This window comes from Oreochromis niloticus, linkage group LG14 (genome assembly GCF_001858045.2).
Source record: "Oreochromis niloticus isolate F11D_XX linkage group LG14, O_niloticus_UMD_NMBU, whole genome shotgun sequence".
Lineage (NCBI taxonomy): Eukaryota > Metazoa > Chordata > Actinopteri > Cichliformes > Cichlidae > Oreochromis > Oreochromis niloticus.
The window spans coordinates 9,562,293-9,588,885 of NC_031979.2; the positions used below are offsets into that span (position 1 = coordinate 9,562,293).

At 39.2% G+C, this 26,593-nt stretch overlaps 1 protein-coding gene across 3 annotated transcripts in view; it reads right to left on the minus strand.

The window, feature by feature from the left end:
- lsamp (limbic system associated membrane protein) overlaps positions 1 to 26,593 on the minus strand; it is a 436,734-nt gene that overhangs the window by 277,473 nt on the left and 132,668 nt on the right. Inside the window, exon 1 of one of the 3 annotated variants that reach the window (XM_025897859.1) lies at positions 20,636 to 20,779. The exons of the other annotated variants lie outside the window; for them this stretch is intronic. Within the exon in view, the coding sequence (XP_025753644.1) occupies positions 20,636 to 20,657 (22 nt within the window). The 5' untranslated portion in view covers positions 20,658 to 20,779. Of the gene's footprint in view, positions 1 to 20,635; positions 20,780 to 26,593 lie in introns of those variants that run through there. 3 annotated transcript variants of the gene reach the window in all.

The window sequence follows — 26,593 nt, forward strand, 5'->3', positions numbered from 1 at the left end:
GTATAGGTGGAAATCATTTGCTGTATAAGGTTGATCGTATAACATCAGCTCTGTGGAAATGATATCCCCTACTGTTTTTAATGGTCACATCAAACACCCCTGGTATTTATCTGCCATTGTGGTCAAACATCTATAATATTCAATTTTTTTGTCAGATTTTGACAGGGAGACTTATTTAGAAATTTAGCAGTGAAGCATGAAAAAATATGCAGATATCTGAGGTGCATCCACTCTTTTCAGGTGCTTAACTCACTGAGTGACACTCTGCTTCTGGTTGAGAAGTCCTACAGGATTTGACAGGTGACAAAAATGGTATTAAAAAATCGCAACCATAAGACTTCTTGATATTATTTTACTTTTGCAGATTTTTAGATACAAATTAGATAATTTGTATCTAAAAATCCCCTCACAGGCTCAAAATCAACAGTTTGAGCTTTGATTAGAAGATTCTTAGAAATTATTATTGAGCTCATCCTTTAAATTCTTTGAAATGATCACCGTTTCACCGTTTTCCCCCATCATCTGATGGGGGAAAAACGACCGCAAGTCTTTCAGAAGTTACATCCAGAATGAAAGACCTGCATTGTGGAACATGTTTCTCACTAAATCACACTAATTCTGAATCGCAACACACTGCATTCTAAATAAAGACTTATAGCTGATTATACGACAAGTGAATATATTTAACCCTCCCTCTCAAGCATACAATATCAGTAATTATTGCAATGTCTTTCTTTTTAAGTTAATGAGTGCTGCAACTGTTGTGTTCAGTGTCGAAAACAGAGTGAGACTTGAAGCTCTGGTTAGACATGCATCATTGTGCTGTAGTATTGTATCCTTTCTGTTATCCGATCTTTATAAGTAAGTAAGACTCAAAGAAGAGAAAAAGAAAAGAGGGGAAAAAAGAGGAAAACATATGAAAAGTCAGAACAGGCATATTATCCCTCAGTCAATTAGTCCACCAGCTCCTGCGCACCTTGTAAAAGCCTCTATAACCTTTAAAGTCTAAGGTTATGGAAAGAACATTTATGTGTGTTCAGGTTTACAGGTCATTATTATTAACCACCTACATTACAGCGAGAAAACAAGAGGTTCATAAAGCACTAGCACTAACCCAAATGCATCACTTATGATTAAAATAAGTTGTCAGTATCAGGAGACATGTCTGATTTTTTTGATGTAGCATTAAGCAGCATGCTAAACTAGTCTACCATACCCTCTGTCTGTCTCCAGAGTATGTGTAAATATATTGTATGGGTTAATTTCACTGATGTTTTGCCTGATTAGTGGGAACATGGCTTTTTGCCACCACAATTTCACCCTACTCTCTGTCACCTGCCAAGCCTTTGTTTTCCTCTCACAGAGCCGTTCAGGTATGACCAGCCCTCATCCTCCAGTATCCACCTAATCATCACTTCACTGGTTGACAAGGACGCTTAGAAAAGTGTTGAATTATTTGACTCGGGTCAAATTGAGCTTTCTGTCATGTCATTCCTGAAGGATATTTCAGAAATCTAAATGTGGACTGACTTGGTGCATCATATGACGGTGACAAAAAGCGTTTTCTAACCTTATTTTGGTCTGAGGTGAAGAAAGTGACCTACAAAAATAAAGAAAAAAATAGGTGATGGATGGATTTGGGGTCTCGGTGCATCAGCGTGAGGTTAAGTCAAGAACTTGTCTGTTTTCCATATTGTCCTGAGCTGCCTGTACGTGACACGAATTCAGTGGACGTGCAAACAGTAGCTGAATATTTTATAGTTCAGAAGGCTTTTTATCATTGATCTCTTAAACCCAGGAAAAAAAGTCTTATGGTTCCCTTACTTCAAAGCAATTTGTCCAAAAATAAAAATAACACTAGAGAGAGAAATTGGAGACTGTAATTTTAGGTTCCACTAAATTTGCCTCTAGCGGTAGCTCTTGATGGGATTGGACATAGTTTTTTATTCCAGAGGCAAAAAACAGATACAAAAGAAAAAGTTATATACATGCATATATATATATATATATATATATATATACATATTTTTTATTCTCCAAATGCTAGAGGGTAAAAAAAAGTATTTATCTTCGGCCAAAACAGTTTTAGTTTAAAGAGTGACTAAAAAGCATGCGATGCTGAGCTGAAAACTTCCCAGAACTTTTAATTGCCTTAAGGGGAGGTTTCGATTTGATTTGCAAAATCTTTGGAAAATTTTATTACAAAATAAATTATTTTCCAAGTTCCCTGTTTTTAGCATAAAGGGTGAGACATTATCTATGTTCAGTACAACTGCCTGCAAAATGTCTTAAGAAATAATATATATGCCTTTTTTTGTTGACTGCGGTACTTTCTGATAATTATAATGAGAATCAAGATGGAGAAACAGCTAACTCCAATGGTGCCATGCTCTGTTTACTTTTTCTTTAACAGCTTTCATGTCCTTATGGTAACTACTAAAAATTCTGACTTTTAAGTAAGAGAAATATTGTGTCCCAAGCATGGTCCAAAATAAAAAACCTTGAACAATTAAAAAAAACTAAATTAACAAGCACATTCACAGAAGTCTAAAAAGAATTGAAAAAGGGGTCATAAATACATGCCAGTTGTATCATCAAACCCAAATTTACGAATGTATTAATATTCAGATAATACTGGATCTGTGTTTCTTTTGGCACAAAATCCAAACACAATGAACAAACCCGTCATTGCTGGTGTGTGATGTCTACTCCGGCTGTCTGTGTGTGTCGAAAACAAGCCAGAGCTGCAATACTTAAAATATGCAGATTCTGCTAAAGAGTCCTCCCCACAATGCAGCCACTAAACGCAGATTCCTTGTATTTGATTCTACTATCAGCATTCATCAGACTCTGTTTTGTGCCACTGAGCAGCCACACAGCTTATGGCTTCTATTTTCAGCAGTGCAAGTATGAAGGCAAAATGTGGATCATAAGCTCCAAGACATGGATGTAACAGGATCTAGCAGGAGCAGAGAACAGCAGACTAATTAGACGGAACCGAAGTGCCATTCTGAACCGCTGGTATTAATCATGACAAAGAAGAAGTGATACTGATGACTTTTAAAAGACACAGAAATGGGAAATGCCAGTTCACATTGGCCAAAACGGAGGGTATACTCTGCTTTGCTGGTTGAGGCACTTTCTCCTGTAAGAGCAAAGGGAACTAGGTCTCTCACGTCTGCCACCAAATAGTTAATCAACAGCCGAATCAAAAAGTCCTTGGCTAACTGTGAACTAGCATGTCATTCGTTTAGTGCTTTGGTGGTATGAGTCTGAGACAATGTTCCCAATGGCGCTTTAACTGACCCAATAGTCAAGTAGTAGCAGTGTGTAGTAGAAGTATACTAACTTCTTGAACCTTATTTTGGGGCCGAATAGCCTTTTGAAGCTTCCTTTTTAAGCAGAGTTGACTGCAGAGTCTAAATAACAGACTCCATCCCCATTTATTCAGACTTGTTCCAAGAAAACCTCCAGTAAACTCCATATAGATTTAAGCATGTTAATAAGTTAGTTCTTATGGGAGCTTGAAATGAGTGCAGCCCTATCTACAGCATACTGATTCATGCCAATTACAGTGTGTAGGACGCATCAAACACAAAGATCTGCTAACAACCACAAGGCTGCCATACATCAACTGATTTGTTAACATCTGTGGAAAATCTGTGATGATTATTCATTGTGGCCCTATCTGTCCTATTCTAGGCATTTCTTTCCACTGGAAAACGATCATTAAAAAGACACCAATCAGCACAGGTAAATGTAGTAAAAGATGATGTTCAATGTAAAACTTAAATCTCTGTTCCCGGTTAGGGAGTGTGGAGAGCCAAGTCCCAAGTGTGCCTCCATAACTCACTTCAATCTGCCAACAAAAAAAGTGCAGGAAAGACAGGAAGGAATGAGATTTCTTATTAGTTTTACTTGGTGGATCATAATAGATCAGATAGGGACATGGAGGACCTGATTAGCAATTCTGCTGCCACCCTCCATCATCAGAAGATGTGATAAGCCCCATCCATCAAACTTGACTGCCTCATTCAAAGCGATGGGAAAAGTGATCCTATCTGTTTATCAGCACTCTGTCTTTCAGATAAGCCTATATACTCTGAGAGAACCTGAGATTAAATACGGAGGCGTCTGTCAAGAGTGTTCTGTTCCCCAGTATAGCAGAGACATCTACTGGTTACCAGCAGTCTTACAACTCTATACAGGGCTTTCCAGTATATAACCAGGATGTGATGAGTGTTTGTTGGACAGGAAATACTGCCTAGTGGTGCAAATTTCATCTTTTTTAATAAAAGTAGACCTACCGCATTAAAAAATTGCATTGAAGGAGTCAGATAAGTCAGTAATTACAGCAGTCAAAGAAACAACTTGTTCCAGTAGAAGATAAAATACAGCTCCTGTGAATGATGCTTGTCAGGAAAAATAATTAAATAAATATGATGATGATGTTTCTCAGGCAGTGCATCCCAGATGGCAGATTTCTCCTCTATGATTTTGTATTCAGATATTTCAACTCAGATATTTCAATATCTGAGTTAGTGCTGCTTTAAATTTGAATTTTGTTAGAATATTAGATTAGTTCAAACCGATCATCAGAATGGAGAAGAAAGATCTAAGTGACTGTGAATGTTGCATGGATGTAAGGGATGGTTTCAGAAACTGCTGATCTACTTAGATTTTCCCTCACAACCATCTCTAGAGTTTATAGTCAACGAACCAAAAGAGAGAAAATATCCAATGAGCAGCAGTTCTCTGGGTGAAACGTGCTCTTGTTCCGAGAGGTCAGAGGAGATTGATCAGGTTGCTTTGAGCTGATAGGACAGGAACAATAACTCTAATAACCATTTGTTACAACCAAGGTGTGTGGAAAAGCATCTCTGAACAAACATGTTGAACCTTGAAGCAGATGGGCTACACCAGCAGAAGACCACACTGTCAGTCCATAACAGGAAGCTCAGGTCTCGCCATAATTAGACAGTAGAAGATTGGAAAAACATCAACTGGTGTAATAAGCCTTGATTTCCGCTGCAACATTTGGATGGCAGAGTCGGCATTTGTTGAACACAACATGAAACCATGGGTCCATTTTGCCTTGTATCAATGGCTGGTGGTGGTGTAATGGTGTGGGGTATATTTTCTTGGCACACTCCCCTTGGTACCAACTCACCATTCTTTAAAGGCCACAGCCTACCTCAGTACTGTTGTTGACCATGTCCATCCATTTAAGTCTGCCCATCTTATGATGGCTGTTTCTAGCAGAGCAGCAGAATGCAAAGCATCTCAAACTTTATTTTTTGAGCATGACGATGAGTTCACGGCACTCCAAATGCCACAGTGTAACAGAGAGCATCTGTGGGATGTGGTGGAATAGACAATTGGCATCACATTAGCATTATTTGAATACAGGAAGAAGACAAAGGCGAGTCTAACCCAATAAGAGCATGGTATGTTACTGTTTTTCCATGAAAAAAAAATCTACCAAATTTTACTTAGTTATTAATTGTGTTATAATGAAAACCACAGGAGTTCAATTAAAATGTCACATGCAACATTGCCTTATTAAGCCTACAGGGACATGGCTTGGAAAGGATTCTAATTAGACTAAATAGAATGAGAACAAAACACATGTGAGGACAGTGCATGGGCTAAACTGAAGAGATAAACACTGTCATCAAGGTGCGAGCCAAGTGGCCATTTATAGAATTATGGGCCGCAAGAATGTTGGCAGACCTCACCTGTGTGTACCTGAGCGTGTGCAGGAGGCAGCCATGCATGATGTCAGTGTGTGCACGCAGGAAGACATGTGTCTTCATTTGTATCACTTGCTTTTGCATAGACAGCTCCATAAAGCATTTGAACTTCTCTCGTTATCTATCAATTTAGCTCATATCCACATTTAATGACCACAGCCGTATTCATCTCCAGCTGCTCGCTGTTGTTTCCATGCAGCGGTTATACGTGCGACATCTCCCATTTGCAGCCATATGCTGCCAACCTAATTCATGAGAGGGGTCCATGTTTAAAACGACTGTGCGCTGTGGCTGCCAAGTCTGCTCTGAGTGGAATTAAAAGTACTACATATTCCATCTGCCCTGCACATGCTGGCAAGCCCAGTGTTTTATCCTTTTGGGAGACAATAAGAAAGCAAGTTGGATAAACATGATCTGTAGGAGTCACCAAAGAGCTATGATCCAGGATAGAGTGTTACAGCTACTACACCGCTGCACATAAAATGAGCGGAAAGATTAGATGCTGATTAAATCCAAAACGTTTCACGATGTGGTTTATTGCACTTGACGGCACAGTCCAAGACATTGCACCAGCCAATTAGTAGACCACAGACCCAGTCACTGGTAAAACCCATACTAACGTTTTGTTTCCAGTGCTTTATCTGTTCAACTGACCCACTGGATAAAGTTGACCACAGCCCTGCGGTAACTAATTAATGAACCTCGCTTATTTGATTTGATTCCAACATCATCCATATTCAAGTTGTTGTTCAGAGTATTAATTACCCAAAATGCCAGATATGTATGAAGGAGGCAGGGGCTGGGCTCTAAAGTCCAACCTCCCAAGCAGAGCAGCGGTTACCTTAAACTATCATTCTCACATTTCCAGAGGTGAAAGTTTGTAGGGCTTGTAGTCTGTCTGGTTTGGAGTATTTTGAGCTATAACTAAGCTCTGCTGCACAGATGCAAAAACAGTTTGCATTAACGAGCAGGTGGTTCTAATAAAGTGCCCTGGGTGCTTGTTTTAGAGTTTACGCTGATTAATTCTAAATATTTTAACTGAATTCGCTTTTGATGAATTACTATTAAGTCTATTCCTAGACGTGTGAGCAGGGATACATAAGGGAAAAATAAAGCTGTAGTCAAACTCCTGACTGGTACTGTATGCAGATTTTGAGTCGGTGTTTAATTGGCTCTGGGTTCTGAATACAGCTGCTTCCCTTTTCCCACTTATGGGCCTGCCTGCTGTTGCTATAGAAACATCAGAGAAAGAGAGAGAGAGAGTGAGAGGCTGCAATAGAGGTGCATGTGTGTGTGCGCACATGGGTATGACTGTGACAGAGTGAGATCTCAAAGAAGACTGTCGGGCTGTGTCTAATGAGTAGAGTGTGTACTCACACTCTTGTGTGTGCAGTGAGCGTGGAAGCTTGCAGCACTTCGCATCTGACTGAGAATCAGTTTTCAGAGCATTTGCACACACACACACACACAGACACACAAATAGACACACATGCACACTCACACAGCCACACACACACACACACACGAACATTCTTGTTCGCTGACATTTGGCTGCCGTGGAAGCACGGGAGTCCAAACACTCATATTAAACACAGTGTGACATTTGCAAAACACCGCAAAAGGCTCTCCGTTCAACAATGTGGTCGCACTTTTTGCAGCCAAATTCAGTCAGGAAAGCGCAGTCAAAGAAGGCTGTAATTTCCAGCTACAGTAATCCGTATTTAGTGGTCTGATTCAGAGGTGGGACTTCCCCATCCTTCTATGTAAATGTGAGGAAAGCGTAACGCAGCGAGAGCGGCAGAACAGATCAGGCAGTACTGACAGCAAATATGACACAAAGTCAGCAGGGGAGGAGAAAAGCCAACTGTAGATGTAGAAACACATGCACATGCATAGCAGCTTTATGAGTAAGAGTATCAGCTGATGATGATTTTTTGTGGTTTGTTCACCAGCTTCATCCAATAATTCAACAGCAGAGCAACTGAAGTAGTAACCATTCGTAGTAATGATAGATGACCCTGACCTTTCAACAATCAACAATCACGCTGAGTAAAATTTGAAAGATAAATAATAAAATCTTTTGCTGCAGCAGATGTAGTTTATGTTTTTTTTAAATTGACGATGGCCAACGCTGATTTGTGTCTCATGTTTCATTTGACTTCAGCTTGACTGGTACATGATTCGATCTGGATTAAGTAAACAGATGACGCATCGCTTCACAAGCAATGTTGTTTCTGTCTAAGCTAGAGGAGCAGCGATGTGTACTGCAAGTCTGCTGCGAGTCACACCTGTTTAGCTTCAAAGGACAGTAAAGTCTGACTGAGAAATCTGAGATAGCCTAATAATCCAGGTGAAAACTAAGTCAGATTGCTGTCAAGCATGTCCAGTTGATTTTTATTGCAGGACCTAGAGTTTTGTATGACTTTTGTCAAGCCTCTCAGCCTATCTACTGTTCCTGCATACATACCTTTAAGCTTTCACCTGATCAGCGGGTGCTTGTGGCTTATGTGCTCACAGTCAGAGCTGTGTGCCTGATGAGATGATCACATCTCAATTGTATCATTAAGATCCAAGAGAAGAAGAAATAAACTGCTTAAAAGCCTGAGCTTTAGGTTCATGAGGATTAGTTGCACGCTCGACATATAACAGAAAAACAATAACAGATCTCCTTTGCAGTAGTCACACACAACTTCAACTGCACACTTATACAGTGATTTCATTTAGCCTGAATGTTTCTCCTTTTGGTTTGAATATACAAAGTGTTAAATGGTTGTAAACAAAAAAAAAAACTCATTTAAACTGTGTTTTTGACTCTAGTATAAACAGTACAAAAAAGAAAATGCAGACACAAAAGCACATACTCCTGTCAACAACTGCTCTCTTCAGTTAGTAGTCTTGCTTTATCTTTGTAAAACAAATGAGCTTGAAACTTCATAAAAATCTATCCACACCAGATGCATGCACTTATCAGTAAACAGAAGGTATAATCCAGCACAACAAGTAAGAATTCAGTGTGTTCAGCACTCAAAAATTCTGTGAAATTACTGTAATGTGCTCATAATGCCGTCCTAATGTTGCTGTGTTATCATACTTAACATCAAAGACTCTCAGACTTGCAATGATAGAAACACACATACAAAACCAGTGCCACCTGTCTGTGTATCTGTGTCAGAGTTTGGGTACAAGCATTTTTTTTCCAGGCAACATTTACGCTGTGTGTGTGCATGTGTATGTGCATGTGTGTGTGCATGTGTGTGTGCATGCACGCGCCGACCTCAGTTTCAGACATTCAAACTTTCAAACTTTGTGTCTGTAATGTCACCGTGGCCCAGAGTCACTCAAAGTAACCCAGATCAGATGCACACAGACGTGTTAGAAAGACATCCAACGTTCTTTTATAAGTTTAACCACAAATCGCGTTCCAAAATGTTGCCTTCCGCTGCTAATTCCTAAGTTCAAGACATCCTGAAAGCTCCTGGCATGTGCCGAATTCAAGAGTCTTAAAGATCTAACAAAGGGCATGGCAAAGTTAAAGATGTGAACCTGTGAAATACCGTGCAGTGATGCATAAAGCGTTCTCCCTGACTTTGAGCTTCTCCATTGCTGAAATGTTTACTGTTTACTTTTTAATGAAGGTTGCGAGGTCATCGAGTGGTGTGTTTCTTTCCATTATTTATTCAGTCTAGTCAAACTGTTGACTCCTTGATCTGAAACTGTTAGAAACTTTCTAATAGTTAAACTTTCAAGCTATTTTCTCGCCCCCACTGCAGATTCAGATTGAAAACAACTGAATAACTGCTATTTATTTATTAATTTATTTATTTATCTATGCTTTCGTTAAATGTTTTTTTAAACTCCGCATTCTCTTTTGAATGTGAACCACAGGCTGACCTCAGAGAAGAAATGGCAACTCATCAAACACATGGACGCCATTATATCATTTGTTAAAATGCATGCATATACAGAACAAGGAATACAAGTGAGGTAACCTCTGACATGTAAAGGGTTTCTGGGTTATATAGTTGCGTGTGGTCTCGTAAAAATTGTAAAAAAACAAAATGCAAAGCATTTACAAGCATGTTCATTTAGCTGTACTGCTTTCAACTGCAGTGTGTCAAATCCACAGGCACAAGCCATTAAAATATATACCTTATAACAACTGAAATATCATCTCTTGTTTCCACTGCTGCTTTACATATTCAAATGAGCCCGGGTGATCATAGCCAGCAGCACATTCGTCTTGAATCTTGAAAACAAGCAAGTTTTATGGAATTGTGTGAAATCATTTACAGTGTATATTTTTATTTTTATATTTATATCTCCCATCCACGTGTATAAAGCATTTTAAATGACCCGAAACAACACGATTTAAATATGTAATGATACCTAATGACCACTAGATGTCAGCAGATCCATGCAATTGTTGCCGTGCATCGCACCGTCACTGTAACTTACAGTTCATCTACTGTATGTACTCATACAGTATTAGATATGTGTGTGCCACTGTGTTCCTGCGTGCCACTGTATTTTTATGCTTGTGCCCAATATGTCACATTATATCTTGATGAATGGGGTTCACACTGATTTTTTGTGATGGTGTGTGTGTGTTTCTGTGTGTTTAAGAAGAAATAAGTGGGATAAAAGGGGGAAAAAAGCAGAGATGGAGAGACAGAGAGAAATAGATAGTGACTCCAACCATTAGTCATGGAAGACATCCTTATTACCAAACATTAACATATTCAACCGGCAACACCCGGGTGCTAACATTCCCAGTTTGAGTGAATTCTACCTCCCAGAGAGCCTGCTTGGCATATTTCCTCTGGGAGTGAGATTCCAAATATGATTCGACTCATTTGAGCACGTCAATGTGTGTGTGTGTGTGTGTGTGTGTGCTCGCGAGGGTGTGTGCATGTGTGGGCAGGTGTGCGAGAGTTCATGTGCGACAAAAACAGATTTAATTGAAGACTGATGAAGAGCACCTAATGTGTTGAGTGTTTGCATACTCACACACTCATCAGGGGGTTGAAAGAGAAGGCTCACAGCAGACATACACTCCCACACACACAGCCGTCTTCGGCCCAGGGTGATGGATATATCTGAGCAGTGTATGTGTCGTTCTAATTACATGCTGCATCCATCCCGTTCTCCTCTCATTAAACAATGACGTTTAATCTATGGCCCAGAGCCTTGCCCACAATGGTGCCGTGATAAGGGCAAATTAAACAATGTGCACTTCTCAGCTTCACTGATAGCAAAGGTGCATTTCATTCAGCCGACATTCATGTGTATGTATGCATGCTTTCACGTCGTGCGTGCACATGAATGAAACCTGAACAAAGAATCCTCACAACCGACGTGGCTGACAGTCGATCAATTTTAACCTTGAACTCAAGGTTGAGCACACGGGAGGAAAGAGCTCCTTGACTTCAGCTATGAATACTGCCAAAAAATCCAAAAAAGTACAACAACACCTATCCTCTCCAACTCCAAAACAAACTGTCAGCTTGGAAAAAAAAAGTTACTGTTGCACAGTTATAAGATTTATGTGCAAATTCATGTTCACCATGCTAGTTTAGGATCCTAACTGCTGCTTAGCAATGGATACTTAGTAAAGGCTATGGTGGTGCAGCTTTTCTTCAGTATAGTCACATAAATTATATTCAACTTGTAGTGATATGCTAAATATGTAAAGTGATGATTGGCATTGGCATTCCCTCACAACCATAAATGGACAAAAATGAATGTAAATTCAGACCTGTCTGATATTCGTGATATCTCAAGTTGATTACTTCACTAAATGATTGAACATGATTGAACCAGCTGACCAACCAATCAACTTTGGTATTTCAAGACCACAGTTTATGAACTACCAGTTTTTTGGGGTTTTTTTGTTTGGTTGTTTTTTTGGTGGCAGAAGTGATCATATTTGGATGTGATAGTCTAATATTTTTGTTGGATATTTCTGTTTAAATGTTTTAAACTCACAATAAAGAAAAGAAAAGATCTCCCAATACCAGCAATACCACAAAGATAGTCAAAGGTCCAGATTGCTGAGTGGAAAGCCTTGAAGAAAGCAGCTCCCTGTGTTGACATTCAATAATGTTTAAGTGCAAGAATTAAATTGGGGTGTAGTTTTCATCATTCTTCTACAAGGTTGTTGTTTAAACATGCTTAGTTCTATTTCAAAGTTAAGCATTTTAATCTGGGCATGTGTGGAAATTGACTTTGGGTGCAAGTCTCATTTGAGGACATGGTAGGATTGCGGTACTAAGCAACTAGACCTGCAGAGAAATGTTCAAATTTTCACTTTTTTAATTTCTCAAACAGATTTAATTTATCTAGCTTTTAAAAACTACGGCTGTTCTTGGAACTGTTGTGGTTTAGTAATGGTGAAAGAATTCAGATAAAATCAACTCTATGTATACAAGAAGCTGGTTGGTCGCTCACAATCTACACAGCGTTCTAACCACAGTCTAAAGCTGGAAAGGTCCCTGCATCACCACCTCTCCTCATAGCTGGAAAGCCTCTCTCAAATATCGCTCATGATTTTGAGAGATATTTGTAATCAGTGAAGCAGGTATGAAAGAAAACTATCAGTCTAAAGCACTGGTGTCAAACACAAGGCCCGCAGAATAGAATCAGCCCACTAAAGACTCCAATCTGGCCCACTGGACATCTTTAGGAGATGTGAAGGAGAAAATACATTTTTGACTTTTCAATTCAGTTCAATTTAATTCAATTCAATGAACTTTATTGATCCCAAAGAATGGCCCTGAAGGAAATTTTAACTATAGTTTCATAAATTTTACAGCTTGCAGTAGCTGCAGCAATTAAGTTATAGTTAAACAATTAAATGACAGAAAAGCGCCTGTTTTTTCACTATCTACTATAGAAATGTCTGTTTTTATACAATTTATTAAGAGTAAAATAAATAAAGAAATAAAACAAGTCATTTCCTGTGAATTTATAATTACAGGAAATTCTGGGCAATGAGCTGCCAGAACTTTTTCTGCAATTTTACACATTTATTTCTTACAATTTCAGTCCAATGAGTCATGCTATTGCATTTCTTGACTTTCCTACAGCAGCATTTCCTTATGTAGAAAACATGTGGACTTAAGCTTCTTTACACTGATAGAAAGGAGAGTTTCACTGGTTCAGCCTGCTTAAGCTCAAAGTGGACTGCATGTGGACCATGACGCAAAATGAGTTTGGCACCTCTGCGTTTGCTTATGTGTGACTTCTGTCTGTCTAAGGACATGTGCACGCATGTGCAGAGTGTGCCCCCCTTTGCCTGTCCCATCCAGCTGCAAACATCATATGGATGTCCTCTTTAATTATATGGGAAACAACTTCATTTCCACTCATCCCTATCTGTGTACAGAGAGAGCATTATATGCATGAGCAGGTGTGCAGGTTTTCAGCTGTATATTGGTGTGACTAAATGTCTGACAAATGTTCTTGGTTGTCATTTGGCAGACAGAAGATTGCGCATAGATGAATAAATAACTAGATAGATGTGCATCTTTTCTGTCTTGTTTGTGTACTGCGCCCCAGCTTTAAAGTCTGCGCCTGCTATCAACAGCATATGGCCCAGAAACAATGACAACATTAACAAGCGGATGCATCAGCTTAAACAAAAACAAGATACAGCCGGACATGGAGGAAGAAGCAAGTTCTACCGAGCACTACAGGGTGCTGCCACGATGACACACCCAGACACATACTATAATACAGCACATATGGTGCAGCTTGACCTTTGATCTTGAATAGGGGGAAGAAGAACAGAACTAATGCAGACACACACAAGCTATATAGGAAAGAAACATAAATGCAGATACTGAGATGTAAATGCATAAACCCAGGCGACTCACTGTGCACACTTCTTCGCACTTCTCCTCATACATACTGTGGCAGACATGCACACACACACAGACACACACGCTGTAGAGAGGAATGATTTTTGCAATGCGAATGAGCTTCCTTAGGAGCCTCTGTCACGGTCTGGAGAAGCCACACTGCAGAGGACAAGTCTTAATATGAGGATTCTAGCCACTCTATTGCATCAGCACCTCGGTGACATCCAGGAAGAGGGAACTGTGTTTGCTGTCATGCCTGAACACAGTCTGAATTCATATCACACACACTGCAACGACAAAAAGGCTGACAGAGAGAAGCATACTACTTGGATTCATGCAATAGCAGGTTTAATACTGCAGGAGGGTGAAAGTACGGGCAGGATATCAGTGTGGATTCTGTGTGAATTCCTAGGTAACACTGGAAGGGTAGGAACATTTGTAGAGACTGGAAAGAGTGAGGATAAAGTTTCTTCTTGCGGTCAAAGTGTCACTGTGTCCAAGCTTGTTTGCTTGTGTGTGCACAAAATGTATGTGCTCCAAAATCTCTCAGATCCTCAAAATGAAAAGTATTTCTCCAGGGCAGCAGGAACCCCACAGGTAGCCAAACAACATAGAGTTCAAAAAAACCTACAAAAAGAGGAAAAATAAAATCACGGTTTTGGTTTCCATCTTTTCACCTGAACGAATGCCTTAAATGTCCTTGTCATATGTTACGCGAGTGCGAGCAGAGCAGCACGAACCTAGAAAATAAGGAGCAACAACTGATCTGCATGTCGGTAACCTCCCTATGAGTGAGCGAACTGACTTTCTCTGTCTTGCCCTCTTCCCTCACATGCTGACATGCTCACTGATCACTGCTCAGAAATGCTGAAAATAACCCAAGTAGAGGTTATTATGTGACAAAGGTGACTATTTGACAAACACACTGACCATATGGCTGTCACCGAAAGAGCAGCAAAAATGCTGGCAAGAACACAAACTAGACACAGCTGGTCATTCTAAAAAAACAAAAAATACACAAACACACAAAAAATACAGGCTAAAAATACAGAGAGGAGTTTCAATGATTTACAAATGACATTTTTTGTAAGCTGGAATTGCTGATTTTATTCACAGTTTCAGGAGAATTTTTATCTGGTTGATTGCAAAGATACTTAACACATGAATCATCTAACTGGAGGAATGAACCAGTGTTGTGTCTACTACACAACCGTGTCGTACTTAATACACTACTAGTCTGCTTGTAAGAAAGTATCAGCAATTATTTATCAATTTAAAAAAGACAAAAAAAACAGTGTATAGGTGATATTCACAAGAATAGGGATTGCGAGACTTGTGGGCTGGTCCAGCTTTGGTGGGGGTTCGTCCCGGTGCTTACAGTGTCTTGCCCTTGCCAGTTCTCAGGGGTTAGGGTTGGCCCATCGTGTTGGGTCTCTGGGCTGTGGTGTGGATGGGTGGGCACAAATGAGAAATTCTATGTTCAAATTATCATCAGTATGAACGGAGAAGGTTATCCAAGCGATACAACAATGAGTGTCTACAGTTATCTGTAAATCAGTTTTGTGGCTTTCTCATGGCTGCATTTTAGCCAGTGGTGTTGGAGATCTTGTCAAAATTAATGAAATTATAAGCACAGGCACGTACTGCCAGATTTTGATCCACTGTTTAATACCATCTGGAAAGCATCTGATTGGCAGCAACTTCATTTTTTAGCACGACAATGATCCCAAACAAACTGCAAATGCAGTAAAAGCACACCTGGATAGAAAAACACACAATGAAACAGTCGTGGATTGGCCTCCCCAGAGCCCGGACCTCAACATTACCTCACCTTGACAGAGAAAAGAACAAAAGCCAGAAACATTCAAAGAAGAGCTTTAAATCTCCTTTAAGAAGCCTGGAGAAGTATTCCTGAAGACTGACTAAGAGAGTTCAGACTGTGTTACAGAGTAAAGGCGTTCCAGTCCTTCGCAATTGTATAACTCTGTTTTTGCCTTATATGCTGCATTTCCATTTATGCTTGGACATGTTTCAGTAATCGCTGCACCTACAGTATTTCTCATTTTCCTAGCAAACATAAAGGAATGAGGAGTGGGTTCACTTTTACTTTTGCACAGTATTGTATATCACAGTTTAATAATGTGATTGTACATGTAGATTTAATTTCAAGTCTACAGAGGTGGCTTAGAATCAAATTACTCTACCTTGAGATTGGCTGATTAGAGGCAAACACTTACACTAGCCTTGTTTCTCTTTATATGCAGCACTTAGATATTCAGCATGTTTGTAATCTAATGAGTGACGCTACTGATATGATTTACTAGAAATGTAAAAGCACAGAAAACACTACAAATAAAAAGCACATACTGGCCTTTTTTCATGAACCATGCAATTATCTTGAGGAGATGGAACAGCCCTTCTGAAATTATTTTTTAAAGAGCTGGTATAACTACTTTAACCTACTGACAGAGAAAATCTTTGAATTCAGATATACTTTAGTCCTTCTGCTGAACAGGAGAAAACAAAAATGTAAGCCAATAATGGCAGTAAGCCCTTTAAATGCAGCTCTATCGATTAGAAAATGTGCTGGGTTTGTTGTAACGCAAGTCAAACACCTTCATTATTACTTATTATGGAGCCTTTAAACAACACACTTTATCCTACAAATTTATTTTGAACTCATGTTTCATAAGTACTGCTCTGGGAATTAACTGGATTAAGAGGAGTGAGTAACCACAACAATGAAAGAGATTTTTGACAACAAAAAACAAGAATGTAGTGATTCATTTGTTAACAGCAACATTTCAAAGCCTCAAGCACACAGACTGAAGCTGCCAGAAAATTTCACTTGTCTGGGACTTTTTTGGCATTAGAAGAGGAGCAATTACTGGACAATGTGGACAGTTTGGAGGCTTCATCAGCCCTCTGAGTGCTGAGCTTCAATTAGTTTCACCTTTCTGTCCTGTGTCAGTATGTATTGGTATCACTCCATGGCCAAATAATTACACTTAACAACTGAGAAATATGTTTGCTTACACATTAAAATGCACAAATGGCAACAACATTCAAAATGTATCCTTTGTTCGACAGCAATTTCAGGAAGCCTGTTACTAATAGCTTTTAATGACACTGGTATTCTCTCCCTCTTTGTCAAAGGTATTTGTTGTGTGAGCTGAATGCATTCTTAACAGAGCAGATTATTGCAGTATTAGTCAACCATACTAGCAAGTAATTACATGTACAAATTATGTGATTAACTTACAAAATAAATAAATTTGTAATCTGTTACAGTCACTAATTAAACAAAATTCATTTCTAGTTTCTGATGAAAATGCTGGTGATTTCAAAGTAATGGCTTCTAATATTTTATTTCTGGTAAAAGATGGAGAATAATTCATTCTGTTGCTTTGCATCTTTTCACCATGCAGGACAGCCTTCTTTTGCATTATTTCTGTACAACTTGCAAATATAAAATCTGTTGGGGGGCATCAAAGATAGGATGCCCCCGAAGGAGCTGTCTCTGCATGTAGACAGGCTCCATTTATTTGGTAATACGCACTCAGACTCTGAAAATTGTTTGCGATTGCCCAATCAAATCAGTGCAATGACTTTCCAATACCTGCAACCTGCTGACCACAACAAGGCGGGTGGGCATGTTGAAAAAAGTGCCTTCAAGTGCTGAAAATTTAGCAAATTCTGAAATCGGAAAATGACAGTGTCAGTCTGCAGAAAAAAATCTGTAATCAAAATTCGTCTCACTTCCTTCCACAACACCATGTCATTCATTTGTGTTTAGCTCTGTTTTTTCCCCAGTTTGTGCCTAATAATCCACATGAATACATTAGATCATTATAAATGAATTTCAAGGTATAGCAGACAATCATTCCTAAAAAAATGCAATTCTATTTTAACAAGAGTGATAAAAATAATAAAAATAAAAATGCTAACATGTGCTTTCCCAACACTATGGCAGTTATAAAAATAATATGTGTTACTCTTTACACTAAACACACCAGTACTGTACTGTATTTGGGACTTCAAATGCACTCACACATCATATTAGTGTTGCCATGACTACCATCAACACCATGACAATCAATTCAGTTCAGTTTTATTTTACTTATACAGAGCTCCAATCACAACAGCAGTAGCCTCATATGTTTTTTGTTCATTATTTCACCCTCCCAAAGAAATTTGATGTTTGGAGTTGCATGCAGCACTGGAAATATTGTCAAACAAAGTGGTTAAGAACAGATCAGAATTGTAGCTTATTGCCAAAATAAATCTCACATTATGATTTCTTTCTAATTGTATCTTTATCTTTGAGAATCCCATTTGTGGTTTTGAAAGAAATACATCAGCAAGTATTGAATGATGAAAATTGAAAATTAAAATGAATGACCTGTAAGTGAAATTGATTATCCTACTGCCCAACAGCACAAATGCCCCCCTACATAGTTAAGAAAAAAAAAACCCAACAAAACTCAGAAATGAGCCCAGGGCACTGACCCTGCCTCCAAACGACACAGATCTCTAATCTGAGAAAGCACCATAACAAGCTTTTTATCACAAAGACACCATCCCACGTCTGCCAGGACCCAAAAGAACCCCTGCCATCGCTCCTGTGCCAGACATTACAACACAGCCCCACAGGCCCTGTATCCATGCCCCAGTAGGTTAGAGCTGTTTTTGTGACACAATAACAAGCAGGTGCTTTTCAGTGCTTGCACTGAGTGCATTTAAACAGTTTGGGGAAATTTGAGTTTAAATGTAACTGGTGACATTTTTCAATATAAATAAATATGACAGCAGAGCTTGGACTGGATGAGCAGGACACTCCACAAATGCTCCGACCATATGGCTGTCACTACATGGGGGTGAAAAAACCCTGGCAACCAACCAAGCTGAAAACAAGTGACTAGAATGCAGACAAATGCGGTCAAATTAGATGCATTCAGAAACCAGTGAATCTAATTATAACATATAGTTTTTATGATATCACTGTACTAAAAATTATTTAGTTCGCTATGCTAAAAGTTGCAAAACTGCAAAACTGCTATTTAAAATGACAAAAATAGAAAAGGGCACACTGCTGCATTGTTTTCAGATTTATTCCTCTAAACATAATTTCATTTTTGCATTTCAAGGAACATATGAAAAGGTTCATGAAGATTACACTGCTACCTTTTGAGGGTTAATACAGATGTTCACCAAATCAGAGTTCTCTTTGCAAGAACATGTTATAGGTAAAATAAATAGGTACACTAATGCACAGCATGCAGGACTTTTTAACAAACCATATTCTGTCCCACAGACATCAAAAACTCTATTGTAAAAGACCGTCTGGTGTACTTTACTGCACAGCAGACAGAAGCCACCAAGAGCAAATGTCACCGCTTCTCCTTTCTGTCAATATGGCGTTATTAGATTGTCGAACTAACCTTCATTGATTTCATTCCGGTAAACAGGCACACTGAAAAGGGAATATCAAATGCACTGTTGAGCGAACTAGAGGCTCTTATAGACTGAACATAAATGACTGTCAGTAACATGGAAGCAATAATGGGCTCAGTATGAAAAAACCAAATCAGTGTGTGTTAGTCCATATTCTACATTTCAAAGCCCAGGTATACTTTGTGCGATGCGCTTGCAAAAATATGCACTTATTATTAGATGAGGCAAAATGTTGTCTTAAAATAGGACTGTTCTTTTTCGCAGTACAATAACTTAATGCAATATTAGATATCCCAAACTGCATGAAATAATCAGAAAATGAGCGTTCTAAACAGGATGGATATGTTATATGCTCATCAGCACTGCAGTCCAGGAAGAAACAACTGGATGTAGTCGAGATGTGGCAAACTACACTAACTGACTTAATGCAAAAATATAGGAATAACAGACTGTACGGCCGCAAAAGCCACTGCGACATGTGATGAAAATCGAAATAAACAAATTTGCGCAAGCATTCTAGAGGGAATACCTACAGCCCTTCAAACATGTTATTTCCTAAAAAGAAATTAAAGAACTTCTCCAAATCACTGTCCTCAGGATCTTTACGACTCTCCCAGTAATGGTGGCATCTGGCGAGCAAAGCTTTTCAAAGCTGAAACTAATTAAAACCTACATTTACACAGATCACTGTGTAGCAGAACCGACTGTGTGGGGTTTTCTGTTCTATCCCGTGAAAAGGATGTCGCATCCAAGTTGGATTACAAGGATTTTATTGTTCAGTTTGCTGCTAGAGACAAGGAATGTGACTTTCACCTAATCCATTTAGGTGTATGGCGAGTCGAAGTGAATTTATCTCATTTGTTCGAATGTTATGGAAGGCGAGGATGGGTGTGACCTGACCAGAAGTTAAATAAAAGTTAATTCAATTAAATAAATAAAAATATAGAAAAAAGTTCTCCATTTTAATGGAATGTATACTTAAATCAATCAACTGAAACACACCACCTTTTTTTCTTTTTCTTTCTTTCTTTTTTTTATACTAAAACTTCAAGTCACAAACAGCGATGGATGACTGTCCACAAATGTGCAGCCAGTAAGTTGTTATTTTTAAACTGATGAGTTTTTCTTTGTTTGAAAAAAACAAAGTGATGAACTTAAATAATGTGTAAATCCACACGATCAGAATATGCTGCCTATACTGTGTTGGATAGTTGCCATGACTCTAGAATAGCTATGCTTGTCAGCTATGCATCAAGTTCATGAAGAAGTGCACTTACTCGTGCAATGCCCTCACTGTCTGCTCTCTGGTCCAGTACAAATGTCCATGTAAGTAATGTACATCTCTACTATGGACATCATTTAGAGGATGAAACACTGCTTTATGTAAAAACAGTCATGAATACGGAAAGGCATAAATGCTGATGTTGTGTTCAGGCACACAGAGCATATTTGATTAAACATACTGCTGCAAACACACACGCAACATGCGGTCAAACGATATTTCTACAAATTGCTCAATCAGTAGTGACAAACCCAGTCATACATTATGACTTCTACCATTAGTTTTACCTGGCGTTGATATTTCAGGCATCCAACAGGCCCACAGGGATGGAAATCAGAAGGATCCCCAAAAATACAGAGAGAGAGAGAAAGAGAGATAATTAGCATGTACACAGGTGAAAATCACAATAATTCTTTCACTTGTTTTCTGTGTTTATGACTACACAAGAAAAAAAGGATAATCTCTCTGAAGTTCACTGCAAAGGCAAGTTAAACACATAATTGCACATAATAGTTGTTATTTTTGGCCAAATGTCAATATTCACTTATAATTTTAGGATAAAGTTTCTAAATGAATTCTCTTTACACATTCGTTTTTCTAAGTTACTGTTTTTCCATCTGCGGAGGCTTAAGTGCACCCCCGCTGCCACTAATTTCCCTTTAAGGCTTTCTGCCAAAAGTCTTCAAACCAAAAAACGCCTTCTTTAAACATGTACGCCATCGTGAAAGAACATGTTTTACCACAAATCCTTTTCTGTTTAACAACCAAAATAAATAAGTCAAAAATATCTTTGTCATCTGAACCTGATTAAACTCTTACTGAGAAGTCACAAAAATATTTAAAAAGTCTAAAAGTCAATGGATAATATTTATTTGTGATGTATTGGACACAGATGCCTTTCTGACAAAAAGCACTTCAGTTGTGTACTTTGGACAACAGCACTATAAAAAATTAAAGTTAAAGTCAATTAAACTTCTGTGACATTGACAAGTAGCATAGGGGGCTGTTAATCAGTTTCAGCCCTAGTAGAGAGACAGCAATGAAACAACCACAGAAACATTAATGGTTTTACAGGTGGAGCCATTTTTTGACGTTTTTACCCTCCTTATTTTTTCACTGGTTTTGCATTTGGCTAGGGTCAGTGTCACTACTGATAGCATGAGGCGATACCTGGACCCTACAGAGGTCGCACAGTTAGTCCAACTCTCCCAGGGTCCCAGGGCACTGGCACATTAATACGTGCCAGTGCCAGAAGGTTTACTGTGTCTCCCAGCACAGTCTGGAGAGCATGGAGGGGATTCTAGGAGACAGCCAGAGCTGGACAGGACCATAGGTGTTTAATCCATCAAGGAACACAGTGAGCACTGCCAGATCCAGAACCCAGTCCTACAAAATGACCTCCAGCAGGCCACTTGTGTAAAGGTCTCTGTGCAGACAAACAGAAACAGACTTCATGACCCTATGTCCTCTAGTGGGCCCTATGCACACTGCCTAGTACTGTTGAGTCTGATTGGCATTTGTCACTGAATACCAGAATCTGCAGGTTCACCACCCTGTTTGCGTTAAACCAACCAGAGCTGAGCATGTGACAAACGTGAGTTTGGAGAAGCCATGGAGAATGTTATGCTGCCTGTAACATTGTTCAGCATGATAGGTTTCATGGTGGGTCAGTGATGCTCTGTGGAGGCATACACATGGAGGGACGCACAGACCTCTACAGTCAATGGCACCCTGACTGCCATTCAGCAAGCAAATCAGGGGCATTGAAAACTACTGAGTACCATTTTGAGTTGCTGCAATGAAATTTTGGCAAAACTGGCTAGCGTCACTTTGAATTCAGCCCTACTGTAGGTTAATAATTTTCATTTCCATCAAATGAAGTGGCATCCATTCATTCCTAACACATTACCCAGTCCATATAAGTATAGATATCCAGCATGATTTGTTTTTCCCAATGAGATCTGATGTTTTTAAGCATTCCTTTAGCTTTTGAACAGTAAACAAAACTAAATTATGATTAAAACACTTAAAAATTGATCACATTTTATACCCCCTCATTTGGTATATTAAAAAAAAAAGCTCAAATAAGGATGATGGGGACAGGAAAGCTGATCCTCTTTCAGTCCAGCTGCTGAACGCTCTTTGTCTCCTCTTTTTCAGACTAATTAGCTGATTTCTCCTGTAGGAACAGAGGCTGACAGAGTGTGGTCCATGCCAGGGTGAGATAGTGTGTGTGCCAGCTCACTCTGGCATGGCAGGATGGGACAGGCTTGATTGCGGTCAGGCCACAGACGAGGCGAAAAGGGCTCGGTTTTATTAGGAGAAGAAATGTGAACATCTTCATGCTCCATGACTAGGAAAACACAGAACAAATTATTTCAGACAGATTTGTAAAATGATATAAATTTGAGGAACGAGTGGAAGCATAAAAAAGGTCAGCAAGAGGAACTGAACTGTATCCAATTTCATCAATGAGTTGTTTATCATCAACAGCTGCTTTTGTGTGTGTGTGTGTGTATTTGTGTGTGTGTGTGAAGGATGAGTAATGAAAGTCAGGCTCTACGCTGGATTGCCTCCATCTCTCATGAGGGATGAAAAACAATTGAAAAATACACAAAACGCTCCTTTCAGAGTGAAGGTGAACAGAAACTCGAGAGACTGAATGACTTTGTGTGAAAAACAGAGAATTTGGGAGGAGGAGGACAAAGCGAAAGGGAAGATCACTAGCATTAAACCCACTGGTGGCATTGCATTCATGAGCTTAAAAAAAAAGAAAAGGACTGTTTTTGGAACTTGTCAGGCACAGACAGTGCAACGTAGAAGACTGAGCACAGCTACAAACACCCACCGGCGGTTCAGCATGAATAGCAAACATTTCTACTTTGAGACCTGTCAGCGGCTGAGGAACTGCTCTCGCCTGAAAGCCTCTAATTCCTCCTCTTTACTTCATGTCATAGCAGGCGGTCTTCTACATGCAGCATGCGATATCAATGTCTAAGTATGTTTCCTTGATTTGTCAATTCAGAGTTGAATGGTTGTGCTGGAGCTTTAGATTAAAAAAAATGTCATTAACCAAATAAAATGGTTCTGTTGTTCTCAGACTAAACATCTTAATGTCCAAAGACCTCGAAAAGCACATGCTTCAGGGAGACCGAATCCCTGCAAGCAAACAAAAATACAGAGAAATGTTTTTAGTATTGTCAAGAAGCCAGTTTAGATGTCACACTGTCCACAAACACACACCCTTGGTATCTCCATCAAAAAGGAAAAGAGGAAACAAAATAAACACACAATGTGATTAACAGTCAGTGCTCTCCTCTGTCTGGTGGGGCAGCACAGCGTGGCATCTCTCCCGCTGTTTCTCTCTAATCTGTTTCTTTTTTTTAATCTCTCCTAGCTGTGTTTCTCTTTCTATCCTCAGTTAAAGTCCCTGTTTACCTTCCATGTCCTCTATCCATCCTCAGCTTCCCTCTCTGTTCTTTTGTATTTCCCACTCCAAATTGCTCTGATAGTAGTTGTTCAACATTTCCTGACAATGCACTTCATTGTTTCATCCTCCAAAGACTCCACACATCTTAGACGCTGTCCTCGTTTCAAGTACATCCCTGCCGAAGTGCCGTAGTTGCTTCTTTCTTGGTGAATTCCTCAACAACTGCCACTACAGTCTGGACTGCATCCAATTCACGCACAGTCAATAGCAGACAAAACCTTAACTGACTGAGCCTCTCCTCCTCTCCTCCCCCTCTGTTTTTCCTCTTTGTCCTTTCTTTTGTTGTTTCCCCCTGACTCAGTGGAGGGGTCAGAAATGATCATCTCTAGTTTTCTTTTGTACTAGAGTTCCTCTACACAAGAAATCCTGCTAATTTTACCCAGCCAGTTGCATCCATGGTTCATTACTGCGTTATTCTGAGAAAAACAAGTAGATTCATTAAGGTTCAGTGAAGTGCCTTACCCTACACTATTAAAGACTAGAAATTTAAGGAGCAGGTGGTAGAAGAAATGAGAGGAAGATGAGGAAAAGAGGAAGAAATTGTCCTCAAGATAAATTGCCTGGCAATGTCAAAAATAAAAAGAAATCCATTCATTTAGATTAAACATAATAAACCATCTGTGCACATAGTGCGTTTTTTGGGGGTGGGCAGGGGGGGTGGGGGGCATGTATGATGCATGAATTTGACCAGAATGTGAGAGAATAGTCACAGTCTGGGAGCTTTGAATACTGTGAATGTTTAAATAGATAACATTTATGCAAACTGGGTAAGTTGCACCCGAAAAATGAAAAAGAAAAGGAAAAGATGAGCAAAAGCAGAAGGAAGAGCAGTGATAAAGACTTAAATGAGACATAAAGTTCTGTTGCAGTTTGAAGGACAGAACATGGAGGTCAGCCTGTGTGTGTGTGTGTGTGTGTGTGTGTGTGTGTGTGTGGGTGGGTGCAGAGGTTTGCCTTGTCTGGGGGAGTCTATAGTGGAGAAGAGACAGAGAGATTTGATATCCAACAACTGACAGGATGTAAGAGAACAGCTACAGCCCTTTGGCTCTGCAGGAAGATGGGCTGGGAGTGAGGACAGTTGTCCAGTTTTGGATCAGTTATAGGAGAACAGAAGGGAAAAAAAGGAGACTACAGGGCAAAAGATTACACACTGGGGCTATAAAGAGTCTTTCAAAAAAAAGGTACACCCTCCTTCAGGTTTTAGGTGTCAGGACATAATAAAAATAAAATGGTCATTAGGAGGTTTTAAAATTAGGTACATAAAATGTGAGATAATCTACAAAATGTAACATATGAAACCATTTTACTTTAATCAAATGCACTGCAGTCGTTTGTCATTGGTGAGTTCTGGCAGTTTTTGGCCTGGAGCATTCAGGTGCATTAACCTCTTATTTACCATAGGCCGCCAGCACATTTTAAAATGACTGTAACTCAGTTATCGTTTGTGCTAGAGACAAAATTCAATTCAATTTACAGCTGAAATAAGTCCATTAGGCCTATATAAGTCTTGGTCAATACAGGGAATGTCAAGGATGTAAGACATCAGCAAAGAGGTAAAGTGCATCTCTAAGATCATTTTCACGTGAACTGTCACGCTGCATAAACTAGTCAAAGTTAATTATTTTTTCCTTACAGCAGGTCTGCTGATTAGATAAGCTTTATATTCGGTTAACAGAGTTTTTACAGTATTAGCCTCTGCCTGTTCACTTATAGTCATAGTTCAATAGTGGAGTGCTGACTCCAGAACGCTGGCCTTGTATGCAAAGGCACAATGAAAACCTTACCTGAGCGGTGTAAGTAAAAGGCAATGGGTAAAAATCAGTGACAGTAGATAGAGAGAAACTGAAAAAACGTTTTAGGTATTTGGGTCAAAAAGAAGAACATTTGTGAGAGTTGGAACAAAGAAAGTTAGAGGAACATCTGTCATGCATGGTGGCAAAATTAGAAATGAGTTTGGGGGGTTCTTTGGTGGTGATAAAATGGGACATGACTATAGGATTAAAGGCATCTTAAAGAAGGAGAACTGCATAACTTGATTTTTTCATACAACAGGACAATGAACCAAATCAGAACAATTAAAGAAGCAGAAGAGTGTTTGTATTATATCCATATTATATCCATATTCAAGTGGCAAGTACCGACACCAAACCTTAACTCTAATAAATTAATGTAAAAACATCTTGACATTATGGTACGCTACACAACAGCCTTTTACATCATTGTGTGGTTTGATGGAGGCACTTCAGAAAAATTAGCTCAAGAAGATGCCAGGCAGCACGCCAAAGGTTCAAAGAACCAAGTAAAAATATCAAGTAAAAATAATTATTTTTTTATACTTGCTTTATACTATACTTTATATAAGTATACTTTATACTTTTTTATACTTGCACTTGCTTTGGTCGCTTGCAGATTGGCATGTAGTTTTCAAGGATGATGAACTTTTCAGTATACTCTGGCTAACTAATCGCCAAGCAGCAGTAAAAGTGGGGAAAATGTGACACAAATAAAAAACCATTTGCATTTAAAGTGAAAGTTGTGCTTTTTGAAATATTTTGGTTGCTGTACACTGGTAAGGCACATGTTTTATTTTTGGGTTACAGTCTTCTGCATTTCTGGTCTGTGTCCCTAATCAAAGGACATTTTTGGTGCAATAACCTTTTTGCAACAGATTTCACCCAGTGACAGCCAGCAGCCTCCAGCAACCACTCTCCAACCAGTCAGGAAATACACATTTTCCCCAGAGGTTGCTAGGGGG